This window comes from Sus scrofa, chromosome 9 (genome assembly GCF_000003025.6).
Source record: "Sus scrofa isolate TJ Tabasco breed Duroc chromosome 9, Sscrofa11.1, whole genome shotgun sequence".
NCBI lineage: Eukaryota > Metazoa > Chordata > Mammalia > Artiodactyla > Suidae > Sus > Sus scrofa.
This window is the reverse complement of record NC_010451.4, coordinates 67,159,283-67,185,539: the sequence shown is the minus strand read 5'-3', so window position 1 is coordinate 67,185,539 and position 26,257 is coordinate 67,159,283. Positions and strand designations below refer to the sequence as shown.

The 26,257-nt window shown below is 51.4% G+C and overlaps 1 protein-coding gene across 1 annotated transcript in view; it reads right to left on the bottom strand.

Annotated features, from left to right (window-relative positions):
- RASSF5 (Ras association domain family member 5) overlaps positions 1-26,257 on the bottom strand; it is an 80,200-nt gene that overhangs the window by 51,827 nt on the left and 2,116 nt on the right. The window contains exon 2 of the mRNA XM_021063315.1: positions 1,655-1,776. Within this exon, the coding sequence (XP_020918974.1) occupies positions 1,655-1,776 (122 nt within the window). The remainder of the gene's footprint in view (positions 1-1,654; positions 1,777-26,257) is intronic.

Sequence of the window (26,257 nt, the reverse complement as noted above, 5' to 3'; positions counted from 1 at the left end):
GAGCTGTAGCTACTGGCCTACAGCCACAGCAATGCCAGATCTGAGCCTCGTCTGTGACCTACACCACAGCTCAAGGCAGCATCAGATCCTTAACCCACTGAGCGAGGCCAGGGACTGAACCTGCATCCTCGTGGATCCTAGTCGGATTTGTTTTTGCTGTGCCACAACGAGAACTCTGATACTGTGATTAATAATCAGAGATATACACATTTGATCTCTGTCTCCATTTTTGGCACAATGGAACTTCTTAAATGATGAGAGCACCAAAGGTATTTCTTGTGATGTTAATGAGGTGACTTTTTTTTTTTTTTTTTTTTTTGGTCTTTTTGCCATTTCTTGGGCTGTTCCCGAGGCATATGGAGGTTCCCAGGCTAGGGGTTGAATCGGAGCTGTAGCTGCCGGCCTACGCCAGAGCCACAGCAACACAGGATCCGAGCCGCGTCTGCAACCTACACCACAGCTCATGGCAACGCCAGATCCTTAACCCACTGAGCAAGGCCAGGGATCGAACCTGCAACCTCATGGTTCCTAGTTGGATTCGTTAACCACTGAGCCATGACAGGAATTCCGAGGTGACTTCTTTAAAATTAAAATTGTCGGTTTTATTTTTAAATTTTTTTTGTCTTTTGTCTTTTTAGGGCCGCACCTATGGCATGTGGAGGTTCCCAGCTAGAGGTTGAATTGGAGCTGTAGCTACTGTAGCTACACCACAGCCACAGCAATGTGGGATCCGAGCCACATCTGTAACCCACACCGTAACTCATGGCAACACCAGATCCTTAGCCCACTGAGCAAGGGAAGGGATTGAGCCCACGTCCTCATGGATACTATTCTGGTTCGTTAACCATTAAGTCAAGATGGGAATTCCATGAGGTGACTTTTGGATCCCACCTAAGGATGCAGGCTAGTTGCCAGGAGAACCAACCAAGTATGAGAGGATTAGAACTTTCAGATGGACGCCCCTGACCTCTGGGGAACAGAGAGAGGCCGGAGGGTGGATCAATCGCCAATGGCCAACAATTTGATCAATCATGTCTGTATAATGAAGCCTCTGTAAGGTCCTGGAAGTTTGGGGCTCAGAGAGCTTCTGGGTTGGGAAACATGGGGAGGAGCAGGGAGGGCACCTCTGGAGAGGACATGAAAGTTTGTGCACCTCCCCCACCTGGCCCTCTGCATCTCTTCCATCTGGTTGCTCCTGAGTTATATCCTTTTATAATAAACTGGCGATCTAGTAAGTTTCAAATGTTTCTTTGAGTTCTGTGAGCTGCTCTAACAAATGCATTGAGCCCAAAGACAGAGCTGTGGCAACCTCCCACCTACAGCCTGTTGGTCCGAAGCATGGGTGACAACATACTCTTACAACTGGTATCTGAGGTGGTGGGTGGGGGGTGCAGAGTACAGCACTGAGCTGAACTACAGGGCACCCACTGGGTGTCAGAGGGTGGTGGTGTGGGGAAACCCCCCACATTGGAACTGGGCGCAGACTCGAAGAGTGTGCTATGGACCCCAACTGGCCAGAAGGGGACCCCCAACATCCAGCGTACATGGAACACTCTCGCCACCCATGCTCCCCAGAGCCCCTGGGAGGGACAGGGGAACCTGGGGGCACCTCAGGAGGCTGTCGCCAACCTGGAGCTCGAGCCCTCCCGCCTACCTGGCTGAAGGTTGCAGTGAGGGTGCTTTCTGGAGAGGGTCTGTCCTGGGAGGAGCCTTCCTGCTGACTGCAGTCCAGCTGGATCAGGCTGCGGCACTCAGGGTGGCAGGTGAATTTGCAGTCTGGAGGGAGAGAACCGCAGAGGGATTAGGGGCCAGACAGGAGGCCCAGAAAAAGGCCCTGGGAGGCGGCATGTAGCTCCTGGAGGGCGGTGGAGGGGGAAGAACACCATGAGAATGACTCGCTCTCTCTGAACTACCATGAGTAGGGAAGGTGAATAGGTGCTTTACAGTTTGCAATCTAGTTTTTGTTTAGAATTTGCAATCTCCTTTTTGTTTTTGTCTTCCTCTTCTTTTTAGGGCTGTACCCATAGCACATGGAGGTTCCCAGGCCAGGGGTCAAATCAGAGCTGCAGCTGTGGACCTTCATCACAGCCTCATCCACAGCCACTCCAGATCCAAGTCACATCTGCCATCTCCACCACAGCTCATGGCAACGCCGGATCCTTAACCCACTGAGCAAGGCCAGGATTGAACCTACATCCTCATGGATACGAGTTGGGTTCATGACCTCTGAGCCACAATGGGAGCTCCCAGTATGTAAACTGTTTCCACCTCCATTATTGTGTGTGACCCTGCAACCATGATTACCGCCACTTTGCCGACAGGAAACTGGGGCCTAGGGTGACTTTCTCAAGGGCAGATCATCTGGCTTCAGGCTGGTGCTCTTTCTACTAATTGATGTTAATCATCAGAGGCCCCAATCCCTGTGGAAGAACTTAACTTTTCCTGGCCTTGTTTTGCAGGCTGTAAAACAGGTAATAATGGCCCTGCCTGGTGCACAAGGATGATTACAGTTATAGAGGAGAACGGGTCTTAACAAATTAAAGGTGGGAGTTCCTGTGTTGTGGCGCAGCAGAAATGAACCCGACTAGGAACCATGAGGTTGCAGGTTCGATCCCTGGCTTTTCTCAGTGGGTTAAAGATCCAGCGTGCCATGAGCTGTGGTGTAGGTCGAAGACGCGGCTCAGATCCTGCATTGCTGTGGCTGTGGCATAAGCTGGCAGCTATAGCTCCGATTAGACCCCTAGCCTGGGAACCTCCATATGCCACAGGTAAGGCTCTAAAAAGACAAAAAACAAAACAAAACAAAATACCCAAAAAACAAAAAGAACCCCAACAAATTAAAGGTTTCTCCAGGGACAAAGGCATGATCACCAACAGGAAGGGCTGTCACGTCTCTCTGACACAGTGCCATCTAGAAATGCGAGGTGGCTCCTCTAACTTGGCTGACATGGCCTGCAGACAACATTCCAAATGAGGCTTTGGAGGAAAGCACACATTTGTTTCACATCCATGGAAGTAAGACAATGACCAGTGTTCAGCAGACCATGGGGGGTTACCTCAGAGATGGGGAAACTGAGGCCCAGAGAGGTAAAGCACGGTGCCCAATGACACACGGCTCAGTGGCACAGCCAAGGTTGCAAGCAGTTTCCAGCTTCCCCAAGGGCCCTCTCTGAAGCCTCCTTGGCAGAAGGGAGGTGAAGTTGAAGGGGACAGGAGGCCGGGAGGTTGGGGCAGGTGAAGGCAGGGAGGATGGGAGAGAAAAAAAGGTTGGCAGTGAAAGAAATCCGTCCAAGCCCATCAGCAGGCACAAGGCTCAGGCTGGAGGTTGGTTCCCACAGAAGCTGCTGGGCCCATCAGGGTCACCAGCCCTGGAGGTGCCACAGCTCAGCCAGAAGGCCCTGCTGAGGGAGGCTGCCAGAGTCTTAATGAGAAGGTTGCTGGACCGTGTCACCCGGTACATAGGGGTGGGCTGGGGTGGGCAGGGCTTGTGGCAGGAGACAGCCTGGACATGTCTGGATAATCTGGGGACGAAGGGACAGCTTTATGTTGGGCTCAGTCTCCTGACACTCTTTTCCTTCCTTTTTTTTTTTTTTTTTTTTTGTCTTTTTGCCATTTCTTGGGCCATTCCTGCGGCATATGGAGGTTCCCAGGCTAGGAGTCCAATCGGAGCTGTAGCTGCCAGCCTACACCAACAGCCACAGCAATGCCAGATCCTTAACCCACTGAGCAAGGCCAGGGATCGAACCTGCAACCTCATGGTTCCTAGTCGGATTCGTTAACCACTGAGCCATGAAGGGAACTCCCCCCTCCCCTTTTTTTTTTTGGGCCACACCTGCCGCATGTAGAAGTTCCAGGGGTCAAACTGTTAGGCCACCAAGGAGCTCCCTCTTTTCCTTCCTTTTAACAAGCTCCAGAACCACAGCACCTGGGGACCCTCTTTTTGTTGTTGTTTTTGTTTTTTAGGGCCGCTCCCGCGGCATATGGAGGTTCCCAGGCTAGGGGTCCAATCGGAGCTACAGCTGCTGGCCTACACCACAGCCACAGCAACAAGGGATTCAAGCGCTGTCTGCGACCTGCACCACAGCTCACAGCAACGCCAGATCCTTAACCCACTGAGCGAGGCCAGGGATCGAACCCACATCCTCATGGATACTAGTTGGATTTGTTTTTGCTACACCACAACAGGAACTCCCTGGATCATCTTTTTAAAGCTGCTGTAGCACAGTCTTTCTTAGGGTGGCAGTGGGTGGGTCTCCCCACTCTTTTGGAGCGTTTTGGAAGGAGAACCCCACTTTCCCCAGCTGCCCCCTTTCTTACCTCCCCAAGGATGAGCACCCGGCTCACATTTCTTGATCTTAATACTTTCAGGGGAGCGCCTGGCCAATGCAGGGACAGGAAGGGATCCCAGAACCCAGCAACCCTCTGACTCAATGGTCTGAAGTCCTGACCACCTTCCTAGGGTGGCATTTAGAAGCCCTACCGCTCACCTCCCCTGTGCCTGCAGGTCAAGTCCACTGACATCCCCTCCTTCAGACCCCAACCTTGCCTAGACTTCCTGATTCTTCTCCCGAGAAGCTGTGCTCCCACTGGAGATGGGGTGGGTGGAGGACCGCACCCCTGCCAGCAGCCACTCGCATTCCTGGGCCCCCAGCAGGAGACCCAGGCACCGGGTGAAGGGCACGGGGGGTTGTGCAGGCCAAGTCTCCCTGCCCACAGTGCCCAGAAATGCCAGGGCTTTGATAAGGGAGCGCCAAGGCCAGAACCCACACAGGGCAGCATTGTTCCCGGCTCCACTCCGGGACACACCTGTGCAGCTCCTGGCCACGCTCTGAGCGATGAAGAATGCTCTGCGGATGCCAAGTGGGAAGCAGGAGTGAGAGCTGCCACCAGCTGCCAAAGGGGAGAGTGTCTGGGGAGAGGAGAAAGTTCTCCTGTCTCCTCTTTCAATTCCATGTCAGCAGGCGGTCTGTGTCCATCTGTGCAACTGAATCTCTCCATGTCTGTCTGTCTATCTCGCTCTCACACACACAGACATACACACACACATATTCTGAAAACAGCACCAAAACCCTTGGGAGATTTTTTTGTTGTTGTTTTTGTATTTGTTTTTTTAAACAGGTCTGATGCTGAGCTGGACAGAGTTAGGACCCAGAAGACTCCAAGAGGGGTGCTTCGGGATTGTATAAAAAGCACATTTGAGCACTAGTGGGTCTGTCCCATCTGACCGTGTAATCACAGACTGTCGCAAAACCACGGAAGCATGGCTTGATATTTCCTGGCCCCTAGAAATGCTAACTAAGCCCCGGGCTTTTAGGCCAGCCAAGATGAAGTCAGAGTCCCCATGCCCTGCTCTGCACACAGAGGCAGGCCCCGCCTCACGTGCCCTGAGTGGGGACACCTGTGAGAGTCCCAGGTCAGGGTCGCATTCCACTGGGACTCAGTGCTTGAACCTGCACGGGCCATCTTTCCCACAAGATAGCTCCTCTTGAGGTGCTGCCAAGCCCACCCGTGTCCTTGGTCCCATCATGTCCCGCATGGCCCTCAGCTGGTGCTCAGTCTGGATGAGGACAGAGACAGGGACTTGGGTGGCATGGGGCTCAGCCTCCCCTGGACAGCCAGCACCTCATCTTTGGCAACAACGTTGGTGTCTTGAGCACGGACTTTCCCGTGCCCCGTGCTCTCCTGAGGGTGAGGATGAATGAGACAGGGTCCCAGGGGGAGCCCGGTGGGCTGGACCAACAGGACTCACAGGTGAAAAGGTAACTATCAAGAGAGGAAGCCCAGAGCAGGGCCCAGATCTAGGAAGGTCATTCTGAGGACACAGACACCTGTTGGCCATGGCAGTCAGGAAGGCTTCTTAGTGGAGGAGGCTATGGGGAGCTTGAAGAATGGATCAGGCTTCTGTCACTCATTGCAGGGGCCGAAAGGAGGCAGGGACTCTGACATTGAAGGATGCACAGGATAAGCATCTCCCCAGCAAAAAGCAGTGAGAAACTTGGGAGCGATACTCCTAGGTTCTAAGTGCAGCTGTCTTAGGAAGAAGTGGCCTTCCTTCTCCCCTTCCTTCCTTCCTTCCCCATACCTGCAGCATGTGGAAATTCCCAGGCCAGAGTTCAAACCTGAGCCATAGCAGTGACAATACCAGATCCTTAACCCACTAGGCCACCAGGGAACTCCTGGCATTTCTTGACTTCAGAATTTTCATCTATCAAACAAAATTATCCCTTCCCCTCCCCACCCTTCCCTTCCAGCCACAGGCCCTGTCCCCATTTCCAAGGACTTTTTAAGGAAAAGAAATGTGCTTTCAGGTTTGGGAAGAGGGGCCTATGGACACAGAAGGGGCCAATTTTAGGATGAGTGGTGGAGACACAGCCACAGGGGCTTTCTCCAAAGAGGGAGCTCTGCACCAGGATAGGGAGGGGACTCCCAGGGGCCACCCTCAGACCCGGGCTGTATTGGCTTCCTCGCTGCTATAACAGAGCACCGTGAACTAGGTGGCTTAAAACGGAAATGTATTGTCTCTCAGTTCTGGGGCTAGAAGTTTGAAATCAAAGCCTTGGCAGGGCCATGCTCCCTCCGAAGCCTGCAGGAGGCTCCTTCCCGGTGATTTGCTGGCAATCTTTGGTGTTTCTTGGCTGTAGCAGCCTCGCTTCAAACTCTGCCTCCATCTTTACAGGGCCATCTCCCGGGTGCCTGTGCCTTCATGTGACACCAGTCATCATGGATGAAAAGGTTCTTGCCTTATTCACGGTACCAATTTCTTGTAGGAATTTATCTCAGCTGTGTATAATTATTTGTATCTAAATATATCTCCACTAAGAGGTTCATCACACAGTTGTTTATAGAACTGAAATACCCCACGTACATCTATGGGGGCCAGTGACAGTTATGATATATTTGAAAACACAATACTATTTAACCATTATATATAAAATGATGCAGATTGGCCAACTTGGAAAGATGTCCACAAGCATATCATTGATAGAGGAAAAGGTGGCGTTTTCTGGTCCTAATTAAATAAAAACAGACACATACCTACATATACCCTCTGCACAGAGAGAAAGAGCTGGAAGGAAAGTGACACACTCGCTCTCAGTAATGGGATTTCAGGTGTTTTCCCTCTCCTTATTGTTTCTGCATGTTTATAATAAATAGCCATTCTTTTTTTCTTCTTTCCTTCCTTCCCTCCCTCCCTCTTTCTTTCTCTCACTCTTTCTCTCTTTCTGCTGCACCTGCAGCATATGGAAGTTCACAGGCTAGGGGTCAGATAGGAGGCCTACACCACAGCCACAGCAATGCTGGATCGGAGCCACATCTGTGACCTACACTGACGCTTACAGCAACATCAGATCCTTAACCCACTGAGCGAGGCCAGGGATCGAACCCACATTCTCATAGGGACAAATGTCAGATCCTTACCTCACTGAGCCACAACGAGAACTCCTTATATTCTTTACAAATGGAAAAGAGAACAAAGAAAAATCATGGACTCACATTCTGATGACAGGGGAGTGTCACGAGTCACTACTTACAATGTGCCAGACACTTTACATACACGATTTCACACAATCCATACAATGCCTCTATGATACGTGTTTCTACACCTATTATTTAAAAAAATAGACTTTGGAGTTCCTGTTGTGGCACAGTGCAAACGAATCTGACTAGTAATCATGAGGTTGCAGGTTTGATCCCTGGCCTCACTCAGTGGGTTAAGGATCTGGCGTTGCCGTGAGCTGTGGTGTAGGTCGCAGATGCGGCTTGGATCCTGTATTGCATGACTGTGGTGTAGGCTGGCAGCTGCAGCTCCGATTGGATCCCTAGCCTGGGAACCCCCATATGCTGTGGGTGTGGCCCCAAAAAGCTAAAATAAAATAGACTTTATTTTTAGAGCAGTTTTAGGTTCACAGCAAAACTGAGCAGAAGGTACAGAGACTTTCTGCTCTGCCCCCCCACATACACAGTCTCCCCCATTACAAACATCCCCCACCAGAGTGGCACATTTGTTACAACCAATGAGCCTGCACTGACCCGTCATTATCACCCAAAGTCCACCACTTATATGAGGGGTCACCCCGTGCCGAGCATTCTCTGGGTTTGGACAAATACATAATGACATGTCTCCACCATTACAGCAGCACGCAGCGTGGATTCACTGCCCTAAGAATCTCTGTGCTCTGCCTACTCGCCCCTCCCTCCCTGCTAATCCCTGGTAACCACTGATTTTGTTTTTTTTTTTTTTACTGTCTCCGTAGTTTGGCCTTCTCAAGAATGTCACGGAGCCGGAATCATACACTCTGTAGCCTTTTCAGATTGGCTTGTTTCACTTGGTAACATGTATTTAAGCTTCCTCCTTGTCTTTTCATGACTTGATGGCTCACTTCCTTTTAGGTCTGAATATCGTTCCATTGTCTGGATGGCGCACAGTGTATGTACGCCTTTCACCGATGAAGGAAGTCTTGGTGGCTTCCAAGTGTTGGCGATTACAGATAAAGTTGCCATAAAACATCTGCATGCAAGTTTTCCTGAGGATGTGAGTTTCCAGCTCCGTTGTTCTACTCCTATTTTAATGATGAGGAAACTGAGGCTTGGAGAGGTTAAGAGACTTGTCGAGAGCCTCACAGCTAGTGAGTGGCAGAATTGGGAGTGGAAATCCATCACACCTGGCTGCTTCTCAATAGCCCTGTTTTCTGAGAAACCGGTCCTGGTCCTCCCTACCCTGCGCTACTTGAGGCCAGGGACAGGCTTCATCAGGGGTGGGGGTTAGGGGGGTGCAAGGCCAAAAGAGAGCATGGGTCAAAGGGATTTGGACGAGAAGGGCGTTTTTCCTCTGCCCTAGCAGGTAACAGCAAGAATGTCCCTCCCCAAGGCCCCTGCCTCATCCTGGGAAGTGCCAGTTCCCAGCTCGAGTCCCAGCTCAGCCAAGTCCCTCAGCCTGGAAGCTGCAGAACCCACATGGACCATCCGCCTGCTCTGGACTGGTTCTCCATCTTTGGGAACATCCCTTCATCTCTGGGAGACTATCGACTACTCAGGCAGCAGCCAAGGGTTCCTGCATTGAGCTCCTCCCTGAGCACCAGAGAGGCCAGTTCTTCAGCCAAGGTCAAGGTCCACGAAGAGTGGGCTCTCAGCCTGCACCACTCAGAGGCCTCAGCAACTCTGTTTTCCATGACACCAAATAGAGCCAACTGCCCAATCGGCTGGTCATGTGAGAGTCGCGGGAGAACAATCAGAATCGACACGGGCTCCGAGCATCAAAGCGCCCACTTGGCAGCTGTAAGTCAGGAATCCTGACATGAGCTGTGGGGTGCCCTGAAGCACCCTGCTTATCCTGTATGCTAGAGGTCTTTGAGAAAGGGTGCAAACAGCAAAGCACTTCATCAGGAGCTTCAGAGATGACAGAATCTGGCCCCTAGAACCACAAAGATCTGGGTTTGAATGCAAGCCCTGCTTCTAATGGGCTATGAGATGCCAGGACAATTTACTCCACCTTTAGTACAATATGGAATCTGTTTTCAACCTCAATGTCCTCACCTGCAAAATGGAAGTACTGACATCATCCATGCCAGCAGATTCACTGCCAACATGAGACAGCATGTAGATAAAGCACTCAAAAGTGCCTGCAACAAAGTGCTCAACAGATGGTAGCTGTCATTTTCAACACGGGGACTCCTGAGTCTGGGTACCCGGATTCCTGTTGACTCCATGTGTCATGCCAGACCCCAGATCTCTCCCTTTTGGGCCCTATTCCAATGTATTAAGTAAAAGGAATCATGCAACTTTCCTGCTCACCCACGTTCCTCCTACCTGTCCCTACCTAGGCTCCAGCCCTGCCTTTGGTGGCCCAGGGAAGTGAGGCAGGGACAGGAGAGGATGGGTCATGTTGCAGAGAGGGAAGGTAGAGAGACGGATTTGTCCAGCTTGGAGGTCTGTGGCTGTTGCCAAGATCAACACAAGCTGTAACTTTTTCATACTCTTGCTTAAACTTCTATTGAGGCTGGCAGCAGGAGAATGGAAACTCTCCGTTCCTAGGTTCAGGCATCCAGCTCAAGACACGTGCATCTTTAGGTTTCCAGGAGGGGCCCGCACCACAGTCCTCTCAGGATCATATAATATAGGTTCTTGTTTCGGAGGATAGGCCATTCCTGAAGGCACCAAGCATCCCCGGCCTGGAGACACACAACTGTCCCCTCCCACCACACAGCCCCAACTCCACACACACACACACACACCCACCACAGACTGGCCAGAATGCAAGCCAGGAAACCAGCAGAAAGGGTTGAAGGAGTGGTAGGTCAGAGATGCTGGCCCTTCCATGGACTGGCGAGGTGGGCAGCTGGACACATGCAGGTGACATCTTTGTGCAAAGAGCCATACAGATATGACAATCCTAATTGTTTTGGTTACGCCTGCAGCAGGTGGAAGTTCCCAGGCCAGGAATCGAACCCGGGCCACAGCAGTGACAACACCAGATGCTTAACCGCTAGGCCACCAGGGTAGTCCCTAAAATCCTATTTTGATTATCACCACAGGAAAAAATAAATCCTTTTGCTCGAGCCCCTTAAGAAAAAATATTTTAAAACACTGTAGACAGTTGGGTTTAAGGGAATTTAACAACCAGCAACAAACCCATGAGATCCAAAGCCAGCATGGAGCTGCCAGATGCCCTCTCGGCTCAGGTCAGCTCAGGAGGGGCCTCTGCCTCCCCCGGGCATGTGTCACTCTGCTCTGGGTGTAGGAGAGACAAAGCAGGTGGGGACACCCTCCCTGGGCTTGGGGCCCCCTCCAGCCAATCCTGGGGCCTCTGAGGAGACACAAGGAGGAGACTGGGCAGCTGGCAGAGAAAGGACATGGACCTAGCAGTGAGGGGCAGAAGTGGAATAAGGAGCTTGAGAGACCCGGGGATTTTGCTTTTGTTTTGAAAGTAAATACCACCTCTCAGAGGGGGTCAAGGGTGGCCCAGCCTTTTTCTAAGTTTGAGTATAGTTTCAGGAGTGTTCCACAGACCCCCAAAAAAGGACAGCCAAAGAGTTTTGCAAGAAGTCCCACCTGGGCGTTTGCAGACCACAGGGCGGGGGATGAAGCTTCCACAAATGCTTCAACAAATGAAGCTTCGATGGCAATGCACACACAGGTGTGTGAGCACAGGTACACCCACTGCAAGGCCCAGGAGGTCATGGGAGGCCAAGAGGTTCGGCTCTTTCTGGGACAGCCAGGCTGCATCCAACTGGTTTTTCCACACCTGCTCTGATGTCACTTATATTCAGCGTGCCAATCACCAACTGCACACCAACCAACTGGGTGAAAGGAGGCTTTTGCAGCGAGGAGAAAAGTAAACAGATTACGTCTTGAGGCCCTCTCTGTGGGAGACACACAAAGACGCCTTTACAGCAGGATCCCTGTAGCCAGGACCACCAGAGACTCCTGGAGAGAGCCAGGCCTGTGTCCCGCTGACCCCCAAGCAGCCCTTTCAAATGATATATGACTTGCTCCTTGGCAACCTGCTTGCTTAGCTCCTAATGATGCCCGGTGGGCTAATCCATCTCTGCCTGTTCATTGAGTGGGGTGGTAAACTCAGTGATAGGAGTTATTTTAGAGAAATGTGTTTAAGAGTGGCACACCCCTCTTCGACTTCTGCCTGGACAACCGTTCACATCCAATCTCCTTCGCTGAGATGTGGGTGGCCCACCTGGGCCTAGGTGAGCTGCAAGAGCAGACAGCATGCTGAGGGCTTGCCCAGATGACCCACTGGGAGCCATGGTTAAAAGTCCTACTGGGGGAGTTCCCGTCGTGGCACAGTGGTTAATGAATCCGACTAGGAACCATGAGGTTGCAGGTTCAATCCCTGGCCTTGCTCAGTGGGTTAAGGATCCAGCGTTGCCGTGAGCTGTGGTGTAGGTCACAGACGCGGCTTGGATCCCGTGTTGCTGTGGCTCTGGTGTAGGCCAGCAGCTACACCTCTGATTCGACTCCTAGCCTGGGAACCTCCAAATGCCACGGCAGCGGCCCAAGAAATGGCAAAAAGACCAAAAAAAAAAAAAAAAAAAGGTCCTACTGGAAGCAGCTACCAATGAGGGGCCAGCTGTGTGACCGGCCTCACAGCGGCTGGTTTACATTAACACATGTTTAACCCATTTAACACCCACACCACACCACCAGGTAGGGGTCCTTTGCTCCATTTTACACTGGGAAAAACGGAGGCTCAGAAAAGTTGACCTGGTCCAAGGAAAGCCTCCCCTCCAGGCATCCAAAATCCAGACTCAAGGTGCCCTGGCTCCAAGCCCGTTCTCTTTTAAAATTTTTAAGGCATCCCTGCGGCCCAGACCAGGGATTGATTGAATCTGAGCCACAGCTGTGACCTGTGTATGCCACATCGGCAGTGACGCCAGATCCTTTAACCACTGGGGATAGAACCCATACCTCCAGAGTGACCTGAGCTGCTGCATTGGGATTCTTAACCCACTGAGCCACAGCAGGAACTTCATCCAAGCCCATTCTCTCAAATGCCACACTGCAGATCGCTCACAGAGTCCTGCACGTAAGAGGCGCTATTCCGGAGTCCATGGTCTGCAGTCCACGGCTCTCATCATCCTTGCCCATCCTGTCTCGCCCCTCCTCTTCCAATCAATGCCATCCACATGCTAACACCAGTTAAACGAGCAGTAGCTGCAGTGCAGCATTTGCCCTGACCTTAATGCTGCCACTCCAAGCCTGATTGATTTTATTAAATCTATAACTCCTTGGGCTGAAGAGCAAAGGAGCAGGAGATGCTCTGAATAATTCTTAAGGGGGGGATGGAAGAGAAAGGACGGACATGGAGAAACGAGCGAACATTTCAATTGAGGAACTCAGTCTCCAGCTCTCCTCTCCCATAAGGGTCACAGTACGTATCAGGCTATTGATGAGGCTAAATTATTTAGGCTGGCTAAAGACTACATGTCTCCAAATGGGGAGGAGATCTGGTGGAATTAAAATTCCCACTTTTCAAGATGCAACACTGTTCTCAGGAAAACTCTTGATTTCTGCAGTTAAGAGGGTACTGCCTTTTACAGTCTGCTTTCAAAACCTTAGCCCAGAGATGACTTTTCAGTTTGGTTCCATCCCTAAAACTCAAGGCTGTGATCCACCCAGATACCCACCCAGATACCCACCCATCCCTGAGTGCGCGTGAAAACAACAAGGAGACAAATGGGGCAGGGAGCCCAAGCAAAGCTTCTACGCTGCAAAGATCCAGCCATCAAAGAGAAGTAGCTGGAGGTCAGTTAAGATGAGTAGGACCTGGCAGTGAGGGATTCCAGGCCTGACTGTGCAGCTCTGACCCTTAGCCAGGGGATCTCACTTCTCTGGACCACCTCATCTGTGACATAGAATAACCCTCTTTCCCACCCCCACCATACAAGGACCTGGAGGGAATAAATGATATTTCTTTTTTCTTTCTTTCTTTCTTTCTTTCTTTCTTTCTTTCTTTCTTTCTTTCTTCCTTTCTTCCTTCCTTCCTTCCTTCCTTCCTTCCTTCCTTCCTTCCTTCCTTCCTTTCTCTCTCTCTCTCTCTCTCTCTCTCTCTCTCTCTTTCTTTCTTTTTCTTTTTTTGCCTTTTAGGGCTGCACCCACTGCATGTGGAAGTTTCCAGGCTAGGGGTCCAATCGGAGCGACAGCTGCTGGCCTACACCACAGCCACAGCAACGCCAGATCCAAGCCGCGTGTGCGACCTACACCACAGCTCATGGCAACGCCAGATCCTTAACCTGCTGAACAAGGCCAGGGATTGAACCCACATCCTCATGTATATGAGTCAGATTCATTTCCACTACGCCACAACGGGAACTTCCTAAATGATATTCCCAATCAAACAGAAACCCCAAACAAACATAAATGTCTTGGATCTTTAGCAAAAGAGCCCTGCAGAAATATAAGCTGCTGTAGATAGTCTGATCCAGCAGGAAGGCTGGTGTCTGAGATCCAGGTCCTGGAGCTGCCACCAACTTTTGCTGGCCTCAGCCTCCTTTGTTTGAAAAAAAGGAGTAAATGACCTATGATTCTAAGAGAATTGCATTGCTACAGTCTCTCCTCATCTTTCACTGACCCCACACTGTCCCGCTATCCTTCCGCAGCGAGGTCTGTTCTCACCTAATTAGTGCTCGGGGAAGAAAGCCACGACCCAGTCACTACCTGCTGTGTTCCGTCCAGCCCCACACAGCCTACTTGTGGGGGCCCCAGGGGCACCTCCACTAACCACGCTGGCAAGAAGCCCTTGCCTAAGACATTTCACTGCTCTGAGGTCCTCGGAAGGCTGACTCAGCAGCTGGGCAAGGTCTGATGCCCCGGGAGCGATAGGATGGGCAGAATGGAAAACGGCAGCCACTCAAGTCATCCGTCTAACGTCCACCCACCATATGACGATGACTGCTTGGCCCTAATTTTCGGCGAAGGAATGGCTATTAAAACCAAGGCCAACACAGGCCTCTCAAGTTCCGCCTACACCTGGCAGGGTGGCAGCACCTGAGCCTTGATCCTGGGGAGTCAGGAGAGCCCCAAGGAGTGATGCTGAGCTCAGGATTAAACTCCAGGCTGCCAGAAGCCTCCTGCACCGCCTTCCCCACGGGAAAGACCACAAGGCCGAGACCTCAGAACTTAAGCATCCCCTGAACGCCCTGAGCTGGAGTAACGGGACCTACCTCGAGCCAGCCGGGCCTCGTGGCGGAACCTTTGGAGGGTCTGGAGCTTTATTGATCCCAGGTGGCTCTTGGGGAGCCTGCGGAACAGCCGCTGGAGCCTCGCGGCGACTGTTCCGAAGCAGGCAGAGGCCGCCTCCTCGGCCCGGCCCTCGGTCATCCCGCGGGGCTGCAGGAGATCAATAGCTTCTCTCCAGGCCTGGCGTCGGGGCCAGAGTGATGAAGGGGGCAGTCACTGGCCGTGGGAGGGCTCTGGGCCTCGTGTGACCCAGGCTATGCTCAAATCAGCACAGCCTCCCTGCTCCTCCAAAGGAAGCCACGGCACTGGGGACCTGAGGCCGGCACCAGCCCCCTCTTCCCAGCGGAGGTCCTATCCCCTCCACCTCCCCCAGCGGAAAACTTTCTATTCTTGGGGCTTTTAGCTTGATAAGATAAACATGCCCCCACCGCACAGGCTGCAGAAAGAGCTGCCCTGGGCCTCACTTTGCAGTAGCGCCTGTGAGTCTAAAAAATCAATGTCTCCAAAGTTTCAACAGACAACAGAAGTGATCGGTTACCTGCCCTGCATGCCCGGCCCAGGAACTCGTTAATGGATTTCTTTGGGGATGTTGGATTAATAATGCTTTACCAGCAGTACAGGCTCCTAAGGGACAACTGGGCTCATTCACATCCTCTCCTGCTGAGCCCGGGGTCGGGGAAGAGCTTTCAGCCGCCCGGACCCATAGGAAGTGGTGTTGCCTTAAGAGGATCAGACCATTCATCTGAGAACAGAGAACTGAGCAGTGAAGAGGCGACAAGCACAGGAGGAAGAGTGAGAAAAGAAGAAAAGAACAGGAGTTCCCATTGTGGCTCAGTGGTTAACGAATCCGACTAGGAACCATGAGGTTGTGGGTTCGATCCCTGCACTTGCTCAGTGGGTTAAGGATCCGGCGTTGCCGTGAACTGTGGTATATAGGTCACAGACGCGGCTCGGATTCCGCATTGCTGTGGCTCTGGCGTAGGCCGGTAGCTACAGCTCCAATTGGACCCCTAGCCTGGGAACCTCCATATGCTGTGGGAGCGGCTCAAGAAAAAGCAAAAAGACAAAAAAAAAAAAAAAAAAAAAATATAGTAAGAAGAAGAGTCACTCATGAAGGAGGTAGAAATATTGTTCTCTTGCCCTAAAATGGGGCTTACAGGGTGTCCCCTCAACAGTGACTTCCAGAAGCAACCGAGTCCTGGTGGGGGCATTCCGGGAGGCCCTGTCACCCAGGCCAAGAGGGTGACTGGCAGTAGATAGGCAGCAGAGCCTTCCACGAAAGCCACTGGAGAGGGACACCTGCCCCCACACTGCCCAGAGGTTCTAGAACTCATCCACCAACCGCCCATGGGGGCCAGCTTTAGAGGAAGGAGGGGCACTGTTCCTGAACCCAGGGAAAGGTACCACAAAGGCCGAGTGCACAGAGAACACTGCATGGCATCCTAGCCCAGAGTCCAGGGCCTCGGGTCACAGAGAGAAAATGGTAGAACAAACCCAAGCTGCCCCTGACACTCCAGGTCGGGTCCCCTATCATTGCCCCCTCAAAGGAACTCTGTCCTGGAGGACCCATCTAGATCACCCCTCACTGCTGAGGCCCCCGGTACTCCATGCAGCAACAATAAAGCCCATTATTTACAAGTCATCTATTTCATATAGAAATGCCCCCAAATGCTCCCTTCCTCAGGCTGCGACATTGGCTCTTTCTCCCTAATGCTTCCTGGGGGAGGGGTGGTGCCAATGGTGGTTTTTTGTTGGTGGCGTTTTGCTTTTTAGGGCTGCACCTGCGGCATATGGAAGTTCCCAGGCTAGGGGTAGAATCGGAGCTACAGCTGCTGGCCTACGCCACAGCCACAGCAACACCAGATCCCAGCTGTGTCTTTGACCTATAGCACGGCTCACAGCAACGCCAGATCCTTAATTCACTGAGCGACCTCAGGGATCGAACCCGCATCCTCCTGGTTCCTAGTCAGACTCATTATCACTGAGCCACAACAGGAACTTCCGCCAAAGGTCTTTTTTTGACCCTCTAGTTTACTAAGCAGCTCTGCACAGACGAGGCCCACTGAGTTAGGTCACATCCTGCAGTGACACCGGGGGCATCATACATGGTTGGGAGCCCAGGTCCCTTGCCCCACCGGGACAAAAGATCTCCACGAGGGCCCCGGGACTCCCTCCTGGCCGGGCACGGGCAAGGGCGGCATTCCCGCTCCCAGGCTCAGACGAGAGGACATGCACATGCCGGGGGAATTTTACATCATGAGTCATGGGTAATGGGGGAAAATCCCTCCTGAATGCCCCCACTCGGGCTCGAGGATGTACTGGTCTCACTTCTCCTTTTCCTCATCACAGAGACGGTTTTTTGGACAGTTTAAGCCATGGGGGAAGCCAGCTGGAAAGAACTGGCCAAGAAACTCGATGGGGCTTTGGCAAGTTCTAGAATCTTCACTCCTGTCCTTTTGAAAACTTGGATAGAGTTTCTACTGCAGGGATATTTTAGGAGGAACACAATGAGCTCCTGCTGCCCCACCGTCTATGCCTTGACCCTATGACCTCCTTGCTGAAGATAGAGTCCAGTCAAGGCCAACATAATTTGAAGGAACAGGCTTCACTATCTCACACGCTGGGGTTACAACAGATGCTCACCTTGAAATACGTGAGTCATATAAAGATCCTTCTAGAAGGCTCTTTAAAACATGTATCCCCAGAACAGACATGTACATACTGTATGCTCACCTTTTCTCCTAAAAATTCTCAAGTTACAGCTGGAATCTTTTGCTCCATTTAAATAATAAAGCATCTCGGAGGGTTTTTTTTTTTTTTTGGATTTTTAATACTTTCCTGGGTTGCAGAAAGGACATAATTATTTCAACAGAAACCACAAAACCTCCAGCTTCCATTCAACTTGGATGGAAAAGAACAGCTTCCTCCAGGTCAGCAAGGAAACTAAGTGACAATACTCGAATAGGAGCTTGACCTGGAGACACACAGTCAGAGCTGCGGTGGAACTGGGGGGCTTTCCCCAGATTTGCTGTTCCCCACACAGCCACACCACTGCCTGGGACAAAGCTGGAGGTCTGTTGTGCAAAGCTGTTTATTTTCCAGTCTTTTTTTTTTTTTTTTGGCTTCCTGCTATTTTCCAATCTTGATCCAACTCTTCTCCCTACAGCTGTCCCCTCTGAGGCATAACCTAACTTCTCTTTGGTCAGGTCTTGTGTCATCAACTCTGAGCCTGGGTCAGGAAAAGATCTTGAATCTGCATGTCCACGCCCACTCCCCTACACACACCTAATACCAGTGGGGTGGCATGGGGAGAGACATGCCCGTTTCTTTTATTTTGGGATTTAGAAAAGCCTCATCTTTTGTTTAGAGACCTCCTTATTTACACATGCTGAAAATCTATTTAGAAACTGAACACTAGGAGCTCCTGTTGTGGCGCAGTGGAAACCAATCTGATTAGTATTCATGAGGACGTGGGTTCAATCCCTGGCCTTTATTAGTGGGTTAACGATCCAGCGTTGCTGTGAGCTGTGGTGTAGGTTGCAGACGCGGCTCAGATCCCACATTGCTGTGGCTGTGGTATAGGCCAGCAGCTACAGCTTCAATCGGACCCTTAGCTTGGGAACTTCCATATGCCACAGGGGCAGCCCTAAAAAGCCAAAAAAAAAAAAAAAAAAAAAAAAAAAAAGAAGAAGAAGAAGAAAGTAAACTCTAAAAACAGGCTGACCTCAAGGATCCAGGCAATACTGGATCCTCTAGCTTGCAACAAGTGGCTTACCCAACCTCTGGCTCTTTTCTTCTCTCTCCTTTTTTTTTTTTGGCCATGCCCAGGGCATGTGGAAGTTCCCAGGCCAGGGAATGAACCCACGCCACAGCAGTGGCCCAAGCTGCTGCAGTGACAATGCCAGATCTTTAAAACCCCCTTTGTGTAAGAGAACTCCTGGACTTTGCAGCATTCATTGGCAGAAGGCAGGCAGATGAATGAGGAAACTGTGCCACCTTGCCTGTTCAATGGCATTAGCTCATAGGGCAAAAGGTTATGTTGGATTCTGGAGCTGGTTTTGCTGCTAAAGATCTGGGTCATCTCAGAGAAGCCGCTGACTCCTTGAATGCTGTGTTTCCTCGTCTGGGAGATGGCCAGGAGTCAGCCAGCCCTGCCTTCCTTGCAAGAGTGCTGCAGGGCTCAGCAGAGCCAGTAGGCAAGAAGATACTTTATCTGATTTTATTTAGTTTTATATTTCTTTTTAAGGCCACATCTGCGGCAAATGGAAGTTTCCAGGCTAGGGGTCGAATCTGAGTTGTAGCTGTTGACATATACCACAGCCACAGCAACACCAGATCTGAGCCACAATGGTTACCTAGGCTGAAGCTTGCAGTAACGCTGGATCCTTAACCCACTGAGCAGGCCAAGGATCGAACCCAAATCCTCATGGAGACTATGTTGGAGAACCCACTGAGCCACAGCAGGAACTCCAAGAAAACACTTTAGATATAGCCAAGTCATCTTGAGATGAAAGTTATCTCTGCTCTCACAATTTCTTGGCCTCTCTCAGCATTTTAAAAAAATTTTTTTATTATAACTGATTTACAATATTCTGTCAATTTCTGTTGTACAGCAAAGTGACCCAGTCATATATGTACATGCACATTCTTTTTTTTTTTTGGTCTTTTTAGGGCTGCACCCTTGGCTTATGGAAGTTCCCAGGCTAGGGGTTGAATCGGACCTGCAGCTGTCGGCCTACGCCACAGCCACAGCAATGTGGGATCTGAGCCGAATCTGTGACCTACACCACAGCTCATGGCAACGCCAGACCCTTAACCCACTGAGCGAGGCCAGGGATCAAACCTGCGTCCTCATGAATTACTAGTTGGGTGTGTTAACCACTGAGCCATGACGGGAACTCACACACACAAACACACACACATTCTTTTCTCCCATTATCCTTCATCATGTTCCATTACAAGTGATTAAATATATAGTTCCCTGTGCTGTACAGCAGATCTCATTGCCCGTCCACTCCAATGCAAGAGTTTTCATCTACTAACCCCAGATTCCCAATCCATCCCACTCCCTCCCCCTTCCTCTGGCAAACACGAGTCTGTCCTATATGAGCCTTTCTTGCGCCACGTGAATATTCCTATTCTTGCAGGCTCATAGAACACCAATTTGTATCTTCAGGGAACACAAGGCCAATTCTTTCCCAGATCCAGCATTTGGTAGAAACAAAACATAAAAGGATAAATAAAACATAGGCAAAGCACATCACTCTTCTTTCAGGCCTGACTTTTGTGAACCTGTGATCTGATTTCGGAAAGGTTCATGGAAGCCAAGGTTTCATGTTGTACCAGCCTTAGCCAACAGCCATGGCAGACAGCTGGGTAAGATCTGCTCCGCCCTGGAAATATTTGTTCAAGAAACAGGGAGGAGGAGCAAAAGGTGGCATGCAGGCCCTCTCCTGAAGGGTAAACATGACCTGGCCCCGCTGTGGTCACAGGTGAGTGACATAGCTGGCCACCTGCCTTCCTGCCCTGTGACACACGAGAATGAACAGATCCTTCTTACAAGCCCTCAGCACATCTGTTTGTGCTCCCCCAGCCCCCAGTGCCTTCAGTGAGGACAGGGCGAGGGGTGTGGGGAGGAAAATCCCAAAGAAAACCTGGGATGGGCTACAGCAAGCCGAGGTCACTACCCCTCCGCCAAGACAGAGTACTCCCCACCAGGAGGCTGGGGACAGGCCTCCTGTGCCAGGACAGACAGCAGCTGCTTTTCTTCCTACTGCTCCAAAAACGGTGAAAAAAGGATCAGACGTCACAGCATTCCCCGTGGGTGCATCTCTCAAGAATGTGCTCTATGCCAGGAAGCACAGGCAGGCTAGAACAGGCCCTGCATGAACTTGGCCACTTTGGCCAATACCACATCATGGAGAGGGCTTGGGGTCCCCCAGGCTCTGCTCATGTCTCCTCGGCATGGTGTTGGGGTGCCTCAGAGAACACCCAAATATCACCTGCCAGGTCCGAGTCAAGAGAGTCTTGACCTTGGGGTGGTGCTCCCCATGACTACTCCCCGGCATCGATTTTAAGATTTTATTCCACTGAAGTTCCCGTCGTGGAGCATCGGAAACAAATCCAGCTAGGAACCATGAGGTTGAGGGTTCGGTCCCTGGCCTCGATCAGTGTGTTAAGGATCCAGCATTGTCATGCGCTGTGGTGTAGGTCACAGACAAGGCTCGGATCTGATGTTGCTGTGGCTGTGGGGTGGGCTGGCAGCTGTAGCTCCAATTCAACTCCTAGCCTGGGAACCCCCATATGCCGAGTGTGCGGCCCTAAAAAAAGGCAAAAAAAAAAAAAGAAAAAAAGATTTTATTCCACTTCAACCATCGCCCGCAGGGAATCGAGCCTGCTGCCCTGCCTGACATCATCACCTCGGCCTCCTTGCTCTTTCCCCAGGGCCTTAAAGCTGGCTCAGCTCCCCTCCCAACCCCGAGATCCGGCCCTGAACATGTAGAGAGAAGCTTGCCAAAACTCTTGGAAAAAAACCATAAGTGACTAAATGCACAACCATCTCCCCAGTCAGGGCTGGCCTCCCCAGCGTCAGCACTTCCCGACGACGCAGCCATGGGAGAGCCGGGACAGAGCCGGGAGGTGTGTGGGGAGTCAGGACGAGGCAAAAAGCACCCTGCAACGGGCACTGGGGCGAGGATGGGGTGGGGTGAGCATGGGGAGGGCGGGGCCCGCGTGCACTGGTGCTGATGGAAGGCGGGTGGGAGGAGGGGGAATGTTCTGTCCACATGCTTTACACGCCTGCAAACACTCACCTGCCCAAGCATCCTCACCTTGCCGTCTGAGGAATGCGAACAGGAAGGGCCTCGGATCAGGACAGGGATATGTTTACAGCGGCCAAGCAGCTCCTTTCACGGGGAGACTGGGTGGGTATCAGGAGCCAGGGAGGGTCCTTGGAGAGCATCCTGGGAACACGGCCCACCCATCGGGGGCCCCGCCTCTGACCCAGAGATGCTGGGCACGGCCCAAAGGAAGGAAATGGCCTGACAGCCTGAGACAGCCCAGGCTTCAAGGCCAGCCGGGCTTGCCCTCCGTGAGGTTCTAACATGCCCTGCCCCTAGCCAGATGGACAGACAACCCCCTTCCACATGAGACCTGGGCAGAAACCTCCCCACATTCTGACCTCAAGAAGCTATTCCGAGGATGAATGTGGCGGCAGCATGAAAACACTTTGGGCTGTTCAGAAAAAAAGGCACCATGGGCTTTTGATGAATCCTTCTGTGCTCATTCTCAGAGCCAGGCTGGGCCTGCCCTGAGCCTCAGCCACTCTCCAGAGCCTCTGGCCCCTGTCCCCATGCAGCTGCCACACAGGCGCTGGCTTCCTGAGGCAGGAGGGTCACTTTCCCAGCCAGGCAGGGCCCTGGGGCTGGGCTGGGAGCTGTCTTTTCCCTGTCACTGAGGGCCTACCTGCCAGGCTTGGCATCGGCTGAATTCGCTGGTAAACTTGGGGGGAAGAGAGAGGATCCCAGATCAAACCCGCAGTGCTGAGGGGAGATGTCAATTCACTTCCACCTAATAACGCTGCAGGATCAGCAGGAGAACACACACGTTCATTACCAAGTCTAATTAGGCTGGCAGACAAGTGGCATTAATCATTTTTGACTGTACCTGGGATTCAAGCCCCTCTCACTCCATAATCAGAAAATTTCATGCTCTGATGAATAGAGGGAAAAATTAAAGCCACATTAAATCCTTTCGCTTTCATCTTTTGAAAATACAGGAAGCAGGGAGGAGAGGAAACAGAGGATACAGCTTGGGGACCTCAGATGGCCTCTGTCAAAGCATTCCAGGTCCTTTCTCCGTCCCCCACCCCCATTCCCTCCCCTACACACTCCGCCAGGACTTTCCCCAGGAAGAAGACCCCAACCAGAGCGAGGGGCAGGGAGGGACGGGCGGTGGGGGATTCCACAATCCTGAATGAAAAAAAATGTCCATTTCAGGGCTTAATTTTCCTAACCTCCAAAGCCACGCATGAGCTTGAATCAATGAAAATACTTCAAGCCACATTCTTCAGTGCTGCTGGGTGTCCCGGACAAATAAGACACTTTCCATGTGTCCTAGGTTCCTGAGCTGCTACAAGGAGATGCAACATCAAGGTCCCAGTAACCTCTTTTACAAAAAACCTGTGACAGAGGGTGGGTCTGCAGGATCCTGGCTGTCACATGAGTGGGGCCAGTCTGTGCGGAGAGGTGGGTTAAGTATGACCACTTGTGCAATGACGAGATGGGGCTAGAAATGCTGGACACGGGGCTCTGTGAGATGCCAGCCTCACGCACCAAGAAGATCCCTGTCTCCATCCTTTCAGGCTCATCAGTAAACACTCACACATCATAATTCAAGTCTAGGAGTTCCTGTCGTGGCGCAGAGGAAATGAATCTGACTAGGAACCATGAGGTTGTGAGTTCAATCCCTGGTCTTGCTCAGAGGGTTAAGGATCCAGTGTTGCTGTGGCTGTGGTGTAAGCCCACAGCTACAGCTCTGATTAGACCCCTAGCTTGGGAACCCCATATGCCTCATGTGTGGCTCTAAAAAAAGACCGAAGGAAAGAAAAGACATACTTCAAGCCTATCACAGGAGGGGGAGATCAGGATGATGAGCCCCAGGCCCCCCCTTTCCATCCCATAATCCCAGTCAGGTAACACTCCACAGTTCTGCACAGCACCCCCTCCCAAGAGAACCGGCTCCAGGAGCAGACACCCATTCGCAATAAGGAAGGCAAGCCCAAGCACCCCTTCTTGAGTGATGAGTTGGACTTGGCTTTCTCCATTTCCCAGACCATCCCCGGATCCAGGATGGCTACCACAGCCACCAAAACGAGGTGGAAGGTAAAAAATCAACTCCAGGTGCCTCCTGCAGAAGAAGGGGTCCACAATGTATACGGGACATTCTCTGAGAACAAAGCCGGCCCATGAGAGTTTCAAGGGTTGTTTGCGATTGACCACTCTCCCCACCTCCGGAATGGTGGCAATGAATTCTCACCACGGCCACTGGCCTCCACCTCACCCCCCCCCCGACTCCCCGCCCCACATGAATCATATAATCTACCTCTCTCTCTATTCCCTCTCCCTACCGCCTGATCCGCACTGGATTTCCTTCTCTCTCTAACAAACACGATTTCTCTAATCCTGGAAATTAATAGTAACTTTGAATTTTTCCTGTCGGCAAATCCGACATTAAGCAGAGCTCAGTTACAGACCTTGAAGTCGGGGAAAGCTTAAGTTAGAGGGATTTTCACTAAAAAGGCAGGCAGGGAGTTCCCATTGTGGCATAGTGGTTAATGAATCTGACTAGGAACCATGGGGTTGCGGGTTCTATCCCTGGCTTTGCTCAGTAGGTTGAGGATCTGGCGTTGCTGTGGTTGTGGTGTAGGCCGGCGGCTACAGCTCCGACTGGACCCCTGGCCTGGGAACCTCCATATGCCGTGGGAGCAGCCCTAGAAAAGGCAAAGAGACAATAAAATAAAATAAAATAAAATGGCAGGCAGAAGGTGCCTAAAAGCTTCCCTTGTCAAAAGCCCATTTCGCTAACACGGCTCCCACCTGGTGTCAGCCTCCTGCTCATACTCGCTGCCCTTCCACTCACTGCCAGGGGCAGGGAGATTTGATGGTAAAAACAGGCCACCACCTTCATCAACCACTACTTGCTGAGACTGTGCTCTGTGCGGAGGCAAGTGGTCCAAAGACCCGGTGCCAGGGTGGTGGTGACCTCTAAGCCAGCCGCATCCTGGCTGGAGTGGCATTGCCAGAGGACCACTAATGTCCACACGGACGAAGATGCTCAGCACACCCTCTTTCCCACTCAGCTTGGCACCAAGCAGAGTTGGAAAGCTGCACTCACTGCTGGGAATGATGATCCTAAGAAGTGTCAGGATCCCAACCAATTGTTACAGCTGCCGGAGGGGAGGGGCTAATAATAACATTCATGTTGCGTGAAATGTTTATGTTGCATTTTGCCAGGCACCGTTCTAACTGCTTTCCTTATATACATTTGGCCATGCCAGCCGCATGCAGACGTTCCCAGGCCAGGGACCGAACCCGAGCCATAGCAAGCAGTGACAACGTCAAACCTTAACAGGGAGGTCACCAGGGAACTCCACTTTCCATCTATTCATTTGCTTAATCCTCGTAGTAACATCATCAGGAAGGTAATGTTATCATCTCCACTTTTTTTCTTTTTTTTTTTTTTTGTCTTTTTGCCTTTTCTAGGGCCGCTTCCCACGGCACATGGAGGTTCCCAGGCTAGGGATCCAACTGGAGCTGTAGACGCCAACCTACACCACAGCACAGCAATGCGGGATTTAAGCAGCGTCTGCAACCTACACCACAGCTCACGGCAATGCTGGATCCTCAACCCCCTGAGCAAGGCCATGGATTGAACCCACAACCTCATGGTTCCTAGTCGGATTCATTAACCACGGCGCCACAGTGGGAACTCCATCTCCACTTTTTAAAACAAGGAAGTGGAACAACAGAGGTGCCCAGGGTCACACAGGAACAACGTGGCAGAGTCAGGAGTCAAGACCAGGCCTTCTGGTTCCAGGCTGTTCTCTTTGTCACTGCAGAGTATTGCCTTTTAAAAGTCATGTTTCTGGAGTTCCTGTCGTGGAGCGGGGTAGGGTGGTAGGGAGACGAGTCTGACTAGGAACCATGAGGTTGCAGGTTCGATCCCTGACCTCGCTCAGTGAGTTGAGGATCCAGCATTGCCATGAGCTATGGTGTAGGTCGCAGATGAGGCTCGGATCTGGCATTGCTGTGGCTGTGGCTATGGGCTGGCAGCTGTAGCTCTGATTGGACCCCTAGCCGGGGAACCTCCATGTGCCGCGAGTGCGGCCCTAAAAGGGACAAAAGACCAAAAAAAAAAGTCATGTTTTTGACCCCTGCTTTTCAAAACAAAGGTAAAACAAACCAACCCCACCGTGGAATTAGAACTTCAACTAAAAGAAAGATGATTGGTGAATGTGGCCTCTCCCTGCCAGCCACCAGAACATTTCTCAACTGTTCCCATCCAGCCACAGGTCCAAAATCAGTTAAATATTAATAACAACAAACAGAGACTCCTCTCTGTAGCCCCTTGAGTCCAACTCTGCTCCCTCTCCGACATTCAGTATTAAATCACCTCGCTGGGGGCCACCAACTGACACACAGAGTCAGAGGACATGCCTGTGCATCTGAGACTTCCTGCCGCCAGAACCTATGGATGAACTAATCAAAGGAAACAATTCTAACGTGAAGTGAGCATCAGGTCACTTAATCACGGAGTACCACGCACACACATATACACACAGACTCCATTATCAACAATACCCTCTGAAAATCATAAAATTCTATGCCAAACGTTCAACAATTGATACAGTTCTCCAATGTCTTCATACAAACTAGAATTCCAGGGAAGCGGATTTCCTGGGATTCCAGCACAATAAAACCCATTACAGTGAAGATACTGCTTCTCTGTGTGTTTCCAGGGTTGGTGGAGGCAGGAAAGTACTCCAGAACCCTTGAGAGGACAAAAG